At 40.7% G+C, this 12,500-nt stretch overlaps 3 protein-coding genes across 4 annotated transcripts in view; 2 read left to right on the plus strand and 1 right to left on the minus strand.

Moving 5' to 3' along the window:
• The window catches only part of LOC134192104 (DNA polymerase subunit gamma-1-like), a 17,717-nt gene extending 10,882 nt beyond the window's left edge, over positions 1-6,835 (plus strand). Inside the window, exons 13-18 of one of the 2 annotated variants that reach the window (XM_062660794.1) lie at positions 1,090-1,134; positions 1,210-1,324; positions 4,624-4,758; positions 4,813-4,929; positions 6,261-6,375; positions 6,552-6,835. In XM_062660794.1, the coding sequence (XP_062516778.1) occupies positions 1,090-1,134; positions 1,210-1,324; positions 4,624-4,758; positions 4,813-4,929; positions 6,261-6,375; positions 6,552-6,649 (625 nt within the window). In that variant the 3' untranslated portion in view covers positions 6,650-6,835. Of the gene's footprint in view, positions 1-1,089; positions 1,135-1,209; positions 1,325-4,623; positions 4,759-4,812; positions 4,930-6,260; positions 6,376-6,551 lie in introns of those variants that run through there. The other variant, XR_009971891.1, reaches the window with a different exon arrangement.
• Positions 6,836-7,344: 509 nt separating this feature from the next.
• Positions 7,345-8,266, minus strand: LOC134192106 (large ribosomal subunit protein eL36-like). The gene is made up of 4 exons (XM_062660797.1): positions 8,127-8,266; positions 7,957-8,061; positions 7,735-7,869; positions 7,345-7,497 (listed from the first exon to the last, which is right to left on the minus strand). The coding sequence occupies exons 2-4, from the start codon at positions 8,047-8,049 to the stop codon at positions 7,408-7,410; spliced, it is 318 nt and encodes a 105-aa protein (XP_062516781.1). The 5' UTR covers positions 8,050-8,061; positions 8,127-8,266; the 3' UTR covers positions 7,345-7,407.
• LOC134192105 (T-complex protein 1 subunit gamma-like) overlaps positions 8,154-12,500 on the plus strand; it is a 6,498-nt gene continuing 2,151 nt past the window's right edge. Inside the window, exons 1-9 of the mRNA XM_062660796.1 lie at positions 8,154-8,286; positions 8,347-8,408; positions 9,587-9,918; positions 10,412-10,492; positions 10,562-10,667; positions 11,114-11,196; positions 11,262-11,328; positions 11,791-12,005; positions 12,071-12,169. Coding sequence (XP_062516780.1) covers positions 8,250-8,286; positions 8,347-8,408; positions 9,587-9,918; positions 10,412-10,492; positions 10,562-10,667; positions 11,114-11,196; positions 11,262-11,328; positions 11,791-12,005; positions 12,071-12,169 — 1,082 coding nt within the window. The 5' untranslated portion in view covers positions 8,154-8,249. The remainder of the gene's footprint in view (positions 8,287-8,346; positions 8,409-9,586; positions 9,919-10,411; positions 10,493-10,561; positions 10,668-11,113; positions 11,197-11,261; positions 11,329-11,790; positions 12,006-12,070; positions 12,170-12,500) is intronic.

Consider the following 12,500-nt stretch of genomic DNA (forward strand, 5'->3'; position numbering starts at 1 on the left):
GTTATTTTGTTGTGTTGAGTTAGGGTTTGTGGAGGTGGACATGCACAATGGTTGTATGGATTACATTGGCAGAGACAGACAGACAGACAGACAGACAGACAGACAGACAGATCTATCGCAAGGTAGAGGGTGTGCTGAGAAGTGGCAAATAAGAAGTGTTATCTGTAATAATAGAGAAGAAACGTGGACCAATACGGTCCATATATCATATATGTTTTTTCAAGTGTAGTTTATGCAGAGAACAAAACTTTCAAATATTTTACTTTAGACGTGGCTGTACTAGCTCCTCTAGCCTGTAATAGTTTCGATGTTTGAAATTATACTACCATTGACAGATGGACAGACAGACAGACAGACAGACAGACATGCACACACACACACACACACACACACACACACACACACCGACAAATGGACAGACAGACAGACAGACAGATGGACAGAACTCATAAACTTTGTGTGATTTATTAGCAGCAATGTGTCATAATTTGATTCTAGGAAAATATCTTTATTGAAAGAGACAGACAGGCCAACTGAACACAACCTACTGATCGATTGACTTACCAATTGACCGACTGACCAACCATTTGCTAGACAAGCAGCTGGACAGGAAGCAGGCAAGTACACAGACAGACAGTTAGGCAGACAGGCAGACAGACAAACAGACGGACGGACGAACAGCCAGCCAGCCAGACAGACAGACAGACAGACGGATGAACAGATGGACAGACAGACAGACGAACGGATGGACAGACAGACAGACAGACAGACAGAGGGACGGACGGACGGACAGATGGACAGATGGACAGACAGACAAACAGACAGACAGACATATGGATGAACAGATGGACAGACAGACAAACAGACAGACGGACAGATGGACAGACAGATAGACAGACAGATGGACAGACAGACAGACAGACGGGTGAACGAATGGACAGCCTGACAAACAGACAGACGAACAGCAGATGGACAGATGGACAGACCTACAGACAGACAGACAGACAGATAACCAATGGACAAATAGACAAACAGAATGAATTAGTAGTGTGAAGCAATAGCATAACGGATTTGTGTTTGTGTGTACAGATCACCCCGTACTCTCAGTATTAACCAAAGGTGGAGAGATGGAAGGTAATGTATGTCAATGACTGCCTGAAATGTTGTTGTGCAGGTTTGTGGAATTTAAGTATGTATTTCTGGTTATAGTGAATCTGAGATGTTTAATAAGCTGGAAAGTGTTATCAGTGGGAAACAGCCTTGCACTCCTGTGTTGGGATGTAGGATCAGTCGAGCATTGGACACACCAGTAGTGGGAGAAACGGTAATGCTGTCAGACACAGACAGACAGCTCATTGTGTGTACTGGTTTGATGTGTGGAATGTATGTATTGTAGACATGTATGTATTGTAGACAGACAGACAGATGGACGGACAGACAGACAGAAAAACATAGAGACAGGCAGACACAGAGACGGACAGAGAGACAGACAGACAGATAGACAGATCAAATACCACTAAAATTCTAATGAATGATGTTCTGAATGTCTCTTTCACTGTCGTCCAAATCTTCATTTCCCTTTGCAATTCTTCTAAGTTTTCTCAATATTACATTGGAATTGGACTTCTGAAGGCATATTGATAGTCTCTTTCTCCATTGTCCTCTAAACTGTGCTTCACTTGATCCACTTTCTACATCTCTCAATCTCTTGGCCAGCTGGTTCAAATAATTGTCTGCCTTTTCTCCCCAACAACCAAAATGTTCAAAAATCAATGGAATGAAGGTAGCTTTGCATGACCCTGGATGCTGTTGATTTGAATATTTTTTTCTCCTCTCTTTTTGCAGCTGCAAATCTGTCCTCTCTCGATGCTCTTACCACTGTGTCACTACTAAATGGGTGTGCCAGAGAGAAATCGAGTTTGACATTGGCACCTATTCCTGAATCATATACTATGATGTCTGGTCTGTCTTCACTGTCTATATATTGATTCTTACGTTCTTTTTTGTGATGCAGTTGCAAGTCCCTGAGACACTGACACCACTCTGCTACAAGATTATTGTATTCCCATACAGGACCTCCACCAAGCTTACAAGTGAGGAGATGGTAACCATCAGCATCCAGTTCCCTGCTACAGTTACAACGTGTTACACAAGAATTGAAAGGCATCGGTTGTCCTAGTCTCAGAAAAGCCGCTATCTGAAATTCATTCTTATTCATTGCGAACTTTTCTGAAGTAGGGACTGATTCTAACCAAGCCCCTGCTCCCTCTTCCTTGTAGAGATCGTAACCTGGCAGCATCTCTAGCACCTTTTGCATCATCTAAGATCAAATCTGCCCTTAGTTTGTCGATTCCTTGAGTAATTCGTTGCTGAAGCTTCACAGGATTTAAAGACAAATCACAAAGATTTGGAGCATTTCCTAAATTGTCATTCAAAGATGGAGACAAAGGTAAGGACAAAAAAGCTGAGTTTAAGTGATATGCCAATGATTGAGATGGTAGTTCTAGGTCTGTTGAGTGAATAGTATCAACAGATTCTTGCAAGCTTGGGAAGCGGAGAGGTAACTCATGAATACTGTGAGCCCAACTTGCTACAAAGGCAATGTTTGATGATTCTTCCGTTGATATCAACCCAAGACCTCCATGCTTGATTTTTAGAGTAGCTTGTCTCTACTTGCACTCATCAATCGACTCTAACTTCAAAATATCGTTAAATGTAGTTCTAGTCAATTCATCATGGATCTTTGCAGCAGGTTGAAGACAAGAAGGAACAACTGATCTAGCTAAGTGGTTTATCCTTGGTACATGACAATGTCGTAGAAGTAGTAGTGCACTCTGTGAATCATCCAATTCAGTTAGCTTTGTGCATAGATCTTGGCCAGACTTAGAAATCTCAACACATTTTGACTCCACATAACTTGGACTTCCAATTGGTGTTCCTAGTATGTCTGTGCCATCAGTTACCTCTGGAATTTCAACCTGGTTATCAAAAGACCCACTTGGACAATAGAGCTCACACTTTCTATTACAAATAGCTAAATTTATTTTCTCAAACGATGCTTTGATATCTGATAAAACAGACATACAGCAATTTGATGGTCCTACCACATAGATGTCATCAAGATGAGCCAAGATGGTTACATTAGGATGTTGCTGCTGTAGCAAAAGGAGATTCGGATGGATTGCTGTAGCAAAGAGAGCTGGTCCCAATTTATAAATCACCTTGATGAATTCCTTCCTCTGACTGAATGGTGACAACAGATTGATGTTTGGTGTATATCAGAGATGATGGCTTTGAATACATTTGATGGATGTGAGCTACTATCCCAGGAAAACGTTTTGAGATTTCTTCCATGAGGCACTTCTTGCTGATAGAGTTGAAAGCATTACTGACATCGGTTTTCAAAACAGACCATTCAGGGTTCTGATCCATAAGCAGCTGTATATGATGAGTCAGCAACTCTGCTCCTCCAGCTGTTGCCACTCCATGTTGTATGGGGCTGAAGTACTCTGAGAAAGATGATCATTCCTGTAAACATATTGCCCTAGCTGTAATCCTTCTTAAAGTCTCCCCGATTGCTATTGGATGAACAGCTCCATTAGCTTTCGTAAGAGCTGTAAGTCGAGATGCTGACAACAAAGGGATAATGTTAGGTGGAACGTTACCATCAGCAATGAGAGCACAAACAGAATGCAAAGAATCAAAAGTAGAATGATTGCCTTGCATGAACTTAAAATGTTTGTACCTCCATCCGGAAGGACCACAACTTGAGCCTCTGGGAGCTTTCCGCAAAACTTCGCTCACACTAGATTTTGTCAGGATGAGTTGTTGTTTGTCATCACAACAAAGATCTTGTAAATGAGAACATCGAGAAGGATGTTTTGATTTCAATTTTTATATAGTCTCATCGGTGGCTGGAGCTAAGCCTTGACTTGTTAGAAGGTTAGCAGCTCTTGACAATTCTCCACTTTTGACTAGCCTTAGAGCTTTCTTCATTTTCTGGTCAACTTCAGTAGATCTTCTGTATGTTTCAGTAGATGGACATTTAGCTTAGCAGTTTTACCTATAGTGTTCTTGTAAAATTTTGCTTTTTGTGTTCAATAGTGAAAGACAGACAGACAGACAGACAGACGGCAGAGGCAGACAGACACAGAGACGGACGGACGGACACACACACACACACACACACACACACACACACACACACACACACACACACAGAGGCAGACAGACAGACAGACAGACAAACAGATGAATGATTAGACATACACAGAAACAGACACATAAAGGTATAGGTGGACAAATGAATAGACAGACATTATAGACGGACAGACAGACAGAGAAACAGAGAGACAGACAGACACAGAGACAGACAGAAACACACACACAGACAGACAGACAGACAGACAGAGAGATGGACACACACACACACACACACACACACACACACACACACACACACACACACACACACACACACACACACACAGGCAGACAGACAAACAGATAAATGATTAGACATACGCAGAAACAGACACATAAAGGTACAGGTGGACAAACAAATAGACAGACATTATTAACGACACAACAGACAAGTACTCTCATATCTTCACGTTTCTCTAGTTTAAAACAAATCGTATCAATTGGGTCGTCCAGTCATCAGCAGTTGACTATCTCCACTTACTTCTCGTCTCAATGCGTTGGCTATTTGACACATACAACATTGAAGGTCGTTTCAGCATCAGCATTCATGACGAGGTCAGCCACTGTAATGCAATGTCGTTTTGCTCTGATGTGTTGCTACTGTTGTAGGTGCGATATTTGGTGAGGAGCAAGGATCGGTATAGAGCTGCTCTTGCCTTGCAGATCAGTAATCTTTTGACTCGAGTGATGTTTGCGTATAAACTTGGGATGAATGATTTGCCACAGGTAGCAACTTGGTTGATGTATGGTGTTTGGTATGTCTGTTTGTTTGTCTGTTTGTCTGTCAGTTTGTTTGTTTGTCTGTCTGTCTGTCTGTCTGTCTGTCTGTCAGTGTGTTTGTCTGTCTGTCTGTCAGTGTGTCTGTCTGTCTGTCTGTCTGTCAAATTTTCATATATTTTTATACATCAAAGCTAATACAGGTGAAACTAAAGTAACAGCTAATGAACAACAAGTGTCTGTCAGTTTGTCTGTCTGTCTGTCTGTCTGTCTGTTTGTCTGTCTGTCTTCATATATTTATCAAAGCTAATACATGTGAAACTAATGTAACAGTGTCACAACTACAACAATCGATTACACAACTACATTACAAGTAGAACTGAAAGCTAAAAATTGCAAACTACAAACAAAAGGCTATACTCTATGGCTAAGTACAAGAAAATAAAGTCAGAAGAAATGATAACATCAGAATCCAAAGAAGACCAAGAGATGATGACGACAGAATCCTGGGAAGACGCACTAGGCCACATGGGCAAGGTAAGGCTGTGATCATCCCAGTCGCTGAAGCTACAACAGTAAAGACAGAACGCAAACTTGATCACAACAAAGGAACATGAGCCATGAAAACAACAAACGATGAAAAGCAACTCAACAAAACGTTCATTCCAGAAACGGGGACCACATACAACGGAATAGGACACCGATAAGAATCCTGAATAAGCTCCCCTCTTCTGTTGATGACTTCGACTTTGCAGAAACTATAAGCTGCAAGTGTTGCTTCCATTCAGCCGGGATGTCTGTCTATCAGTTTGTTTGTCTGTCTGTCTGTCTGTCTGTCAGTTTCTTGTCTGTCTGTCTGTCAGTTTGTTTGTCTGTCTGCCTGTCCAATACATACATTTTCAACATTGAAATCTACATTCAACACAACTAAGCAACCCTACTGTCCTAATTGCACAAAATCTCTACCAAACTAAAACTCTACAGAAACCAGCCCTATATAGGGCTGTACAGTAAAGCACATTAATAATTGTGTATATTGTTCATGTCTGTCCGTCTGTCTGTCTGTCAGTTTGTTTGTCTGTCTGTCTGTCTGTCAGTTTGTTTGTCTGTCTGTCTGTCTGTCTGTCTGTCTGTCTGTCAGTTTGTTTGTCTGTCTGTCTGTCTGTCTGTCTGTCTGTCAGTTTGTTTGTTTGTCTGTCTGTCTGTCTGTTTGTTTGTGTGTCAGTCTGTCTTTCTGTGTATCTGTCTCTCTATCTGTTTGTCTGTCTGTTTGTTTGTTTGTCTGTCTAAAAGTGTATTGTATGCTGTGCAAATGAATGCTGCTGTTTTAATTTGTTTAGGCTGTTGCTTTCTTCAGTGCAGTTGATATTGACACAGTTTTGAGGAAGGAAGTAAACATGGACTGTCAAACTCCGTCTAATCCTCATGGCTTAGAGAAAAGAGGAATTCAACATGGTCAGACAGAAGTGCACACACACACATAGACCTACACACACACACACACACACACACACACACACACACACACACACACACACACACACACACACACACACACACACACACACACACACACACACCATGCAAACACCTACACTTAATTTTGTCACAACAATTTCGTGTTATTTTAGGTGAAGCACTTGACATCTACTCAATACTGAAATTAACAAATGGTGGCCATCTAGAACATTGTAGTCAGTCACAGGACATTGTGTCACCCAAGGGATGAAACCATCTGGTTATACACCCAAGTCTGCATTGATCAACAGATGCCATGTGTAACACTGAATATACAGTGTATAGTGTATGTATTATTCTTAATCTACCAAGATTGTTACATGTTCACCACTTTATATTTGTAGTATGGATACGTCAATGTGATAGTTAGCTCTGCACCATCAGAGCCTCTGGGAAGAATGGTACATAGAAGGTGTACCGGGGTTTACCCTAGGCATCCTGGAACCGGACGGGCCGCCCAGTATAAAATGGGCACACACACACACACACACACACACACACACACACACACACACACACACACCACTTTATGACATGATTGCTACATGCTGATATTGACACTTCGTGAGCAGCAAATGTTGTACATACTACAGTACTGCTAGGGCAGTGATGTTTATGTTATAAAAGAACTGTGACTGATATCAGCACCTGAGGCATGAAACACTAAGGTGTACAGTACAGTACAGCAATGCAATCCAGTCACGTGACACACAACCACTCCTGTATACCACGTGACCAAATAAATAATTAATTACTTCAAGTATTTACTGTCGTACAAAGTCACGTGACTAGCTGATATTAATGCCTGTCTGGTTTAATTAAATAAAAAGTTGGAAACCTTGTGTACTCGAATGTGTCTTAGTCTATCGGTTACTGGTATTTGTGGATGTTATGAACGAGACAATGTTTGTTGAAAGTTTGTACTCGTTTATTCGATATACACAAATCACGTCAGTCAGAGTGTCACAACTATTTCTGCTGTGCTTGTGCCTTTCTCTGTTGTTGTACAGCCATAATCAAGTTGTCCCTCTTCTTTTTCGCTCGACTGTGTGTCCCAATCTACAAAACACACAAAAACAATCAATGCAACAGAAAGACTAGCAAGTGGCAAAACATCACCACAAATGGACACACCCACGCAACACGTAGATGGACAGACACACTACAGACGGACAGACACACTACAGACGGACAGACACACTACAGACAGACAGACACACTACAGACGGACAGACACACTACAGACGGACAGACACACTACAGACGGACAGACACACTACAGACATACTGACAAACCCTCTTTTTGATGAATTTCAACGTTTTCTTGTCCTTTCCTATTTTGATCAGCTCCATAGCGCGTCGCTCGTAGGGTGCAAACCCGCACACCTCTTGTACCACATCCCTCACAAACTTTACTCTCTTGCCTTGACGCTATACAACACATGATCACGTGACCACCTCTAATCCCAACTATAAGACACTCTAACCGACAGCTAGTTTCCCAACTAATCATCTCACCCCTTTCCTTCTCGACGGTCTCGGTCTCTGAGGATTCTTCGTCACTTTGTGGCCTTTATTAAGACCGACTGCCATCTCAAGCGTTACGGCCATTCTGAGACGTACCTGAGAAAAGAGCACAACACTTTTCACCAACATGTAACATTAGACTCTCAATCAGCGTCTCATACTGAGAGATCGCAGCACAACCGACAGATTCCCTACCCACAAGGTCACTTGTGTTCTGCGCTTGCGCAGTGTGCCTGTTAGCTCGATCTCGTGTTCTGCTTATTCCGCTCGACGTCACTCTCGCGATGATGGAAATACCTCGTGGACCTGTTCTCGTTCTCAGTAAGATATTCGTCTTTACTTTGTTGATTTCTTCGTTTGATTTTTTGCGTTTTATTGCAGAAGAGCAAACGAAACGAGAAGTTGGCTTCAAGGTGCAACGAGGCAACGTACAAGCAGCAAAGGTAGAGCGAGATCTAATGAGATTACGTAGTATTGATCGCCCTAGAGCCACGTTGCCGAGCACGTGCTCGCACTGACAGCCACCATAACGTCGGACGTCAGAGGAGCTAGCGCGCGCATTTGTAGTGTTCTAAATTAATATTAATTAGCAATGAGTATGAAACTTTGACTGAACTCAAAACTGGTTTATCACGTGACATGGAATCGTATAATATTATTAGTGCGCATGCGCAGTTTTGAAGTACATTTTAATCCATTATAGTATTTTGCGTTCAATTATCTGACTCAAGCATTCAATTATTCGAGGTTCTGTCATAGTAGTACCAAATTGATATCAATAATTATTCCAGCCTGATATCTAAAGTCAAAGTCGCACACATTTCTTTCATGACGTCTTTCTATGATGCTCACTCACTGAACAATAAATGATTGATTCAACCATCATGATGGGAAGGCGATAATTAGTGACATCCGAGGTTTTGATTAGCTAAACACCCGCCAACGATGCATTTATTCATATAGATGCAGGATGCGTAGCTTCCACAGTATCTGGATTACACCACACAAAACCGAGGAGCTGAGCGAGGTGGCAACACACACACACACACGCACACACACACACACACACACACACACACACACACACACACACATGCACACACACACACACACACACACACACACACACACACACACACACAAGCTTCATAGACATGTAGATTTAGTTTGCTATATTGCGTCTAGACAGCTAATGAATGATGATATTTGAGCAGCTGCCTAACTGCAGACTATGTAAGTTATTTAGTTTTTCATGTTACTGTACTGCCATAAGCAACGGATAATTGAAGACAAAATGCTATAGTTGCTTTACTGTTATTAATCAAAGCACTCAATTTACAAGTATTGTTAATATTAATTAAATTTATAATATTGTTTATATTAATTAAATTTATAATATTGTTAATATTAATTAAATTTATAATATTGTTTATATTAATTAAATTTATAATATTGTTAATATTAATTTATAATATTGTTAATATTAATTAAATATATAATATTGTTAATATTAATTAATATTTAATTTTTTAAATACTTGGTTGACTAAAAGCATGTAAATTATGTTGATATTAATTAGTTAATCATTGCATCACGTCAGCTTGTGTTTTGATTTTTTAAGAATATTGCCGATGTTGTTCGGTCATGTCTCGGTCCTCGGTCAATGCTAAAAATGTTATTGGATCCAATGGGTGGCATCGTAATGACAAACGACGGCAATGCAATTCTGCGAGAGATCACTGTTGAGCATCCGGCTGCAAAGACTCTCATTGAAGTTAGTCGTACACAAGACGAGGAGGTGGGTGACGGGACTACGAGTGTCGTCATATTGGCAGGAGAGATGATGAATGTGGCCGAGCCGTTTCTCAATCAGCAGATGCATCCAACGGTCGTGATATCCGCGTTTAGAAAAGCACTGGATGACATTCTCAGTGAAGTGAAAGAAAAGTTGAGGTATAAAAATAATTACTATTAGCAATAATCTCATTTAATTAATATTAACAATGTCATAAATTTAATTAATATTAACAATATTATAAGTTTAATTAATATTAACAATATTATAAATTTAATTAATATTAACAATATTATAAATTTAATTAATATTAACAATATTATAAATTTAATTAATATTAACAATATTATAAATTTAATTAATATTAACAGTATCATAAATTTAATTAATATTAACAATATCATAAATTTAACTAATATTAACAATGTCATAAATTTAATTAATATTAACAATATTAAAAATATTTTTGAATTAATTAATATTAGCAATATTTAAATTTAGTTAATATTAACAATATTTTAAACTTCACTATTTATTTTAACTTTAATTATATAATTAATTGTCTTTGTGTCAACCAAACGTTTCAGTCTCTATTTGTCTGACATTTAGCACTACTGATGTGTTTCATGGTGTTGTGTCTGTGTGTTGCAGTGTACCAATTGATATGAAAGATCAAGCGATGTTGTTGAAGATAATTGAGAGTTCTGTGCAGACAAAATTCATTGGTGGTTGGTACGTGCTGTTTGTGTGTTCTGGTGGGATGGAATGGTCAGCTGGTGGTGCTGGTGTGTTTGTGTGTAGGGGTAAGATGGCATGTCAAATGGCTCTGGATGCTGTGAAGACTGTGCTGGTGGAAGGAAATGGAAGACGAGAAATAGACATCAAGCGATATGTTAAAGTTGAAATGGTAAGGTGTGGTGAAGAGTCAGTTAACTAGTAGTGTGTAGTGACTGAGAAGACAGTTGTTTAGATGGACAGGCAGACAGACAGACAGACAGACACACACACACACACACACACACACACACACACACACACACACACACACACACACACACACACCAAACACACACACACACACACACACACACACACACACACACACACACACACAGATATATGGACAGACAGACAGACAGACAGACAGATGTGTGGATAAATAGACAGATTGATGGATGGACAGACAAACAGACATACAAGATGGACAGACAGACGGACAGACGAAAAGACAGATGATACATGGACAGACAAGCAGACATACAAGATGGACAGACACATAGACAGAAGGATGAACAGACAGTCTTATATTAGAGTATCATGTTACACATGCTCCAAGAGTTTTTGTGCATTTAGGTTCCTGGTGGCTCAATAGAGGAGTCTCGTGTGTTGAGTGGTGTTATGTTGAACAAAGATGTCACACACTCAAAGATGAGACGGTTAGCTCTGATAGTATGTACATCATGCTGTTACAGTTACAGTTACAATGAACATGTAATTATAGGAGGATTGAGAAGCCCAGGATTATTCTTCTTGATTGTTCATTGGAATACAAGAAAGGAGAGAGTCAAGTAGGTCACACAGATGTGTTTGTGTGTGTGTGTGTGTGTGTGTGTGTGTGTGTGTGTGTGTGTGTGTATGTGTGTGTGTGTGTGTGTTTGTGTGTGTGTTTGTCCATGTGTGTGTGTGTGTGTGTGTGTGTTTGTGTGTGTGTTTGTGTGTGTGTGTTTGTGTGTGTGTGGGTGTCCCGTGTGTGTTTGTGTGTGTGTGTCCCGTGTGTGTTTGTGTGTGTGTGTGTTTGTGTGTGTGTGTGTGTGTGTGTGTGTGTGTGTGTGTGTGTGTGTGTGTGTGTGTGTGTTGTGTCCCCGTGTGTGTGTGTGTGTGTGTCTGTCTGTCTGTCTGTCTGTCTGTTGGTGCGCGTGTGTGTGTTCCTGTGTGTGTGTGTGTGTGTGTGTGTGTGTGTGTGTGTGTGTGTGTGTGTGTGTGTGTGTGTACGTACGTGCACTCACTGAGATCATTTCTTTCTCTTCCAGACTGACTTAGAGCTAAGCAAAGACATCGACTTCAACCGCATCCTCCAGTTAGAAGAAGAATACGTCAAAGAGCAGTGTGGACACATAATTGCCCTCAAACCGGATGTCGTTATCACAGAGAAGGGACTATCAGACTTGGCATCTCATTTTCTTGTCAAGAACAACATCTCAGCTCTCAGACGGACAAGAAAATCAGACAACAATCGAATTGCCAGGTGTGACGTGCCTCGAACCTAGGAATGTTGCCATAGTAACGTGACACCTTGTTGTTGGTTTGCAGGGCCGTTGGAGCGACGATTGTGAACCGACCTGATGAGTTACGAGAGGAAGACGTTGGGAAGGGTTGTGGACTGTTTGAGATAACGAAAATTGGCGACGAGTAAGTACAATGTCAATGACTTATTGGGTTACAGTCATACGTTATGGTGTAACGTCAATCATGTAAAACTATGACAATATACAGCATCACACCAACTACAAAAATATGCATGGGCGTGACACTTGCCAAGTACTGAAAATATGCGTGGGTGTGATACTTGGCAAAGATAAATGTGTGTGTGGGCACAGATTGGGCGTCGGTGTGGTATTCCAAGTACACAAATGCGTGGGTGTGGCACTCCCGTCTAAGTGCAAAATATGCGTGGGTGTGGCACTCTCGTACAAGTGTAAAAAATATACGTGCATGTGGCACTCGGGAAATGCAGGGGAAA

This window comes from Corticium candelabrum, chromosome 16, assembly GCF_963422355.1.
Source record: "Corticium candelabrum chromosome 16, ooCorCand1.1, whole genome shotgun sequence".
Classification (NCBI taxonomy): Eukaryota; Metazoa; Porifera; class Homoscleromorpha; order Homosclerophorida; family Plakinidae; genus Corticium; species Corticium candelabrum.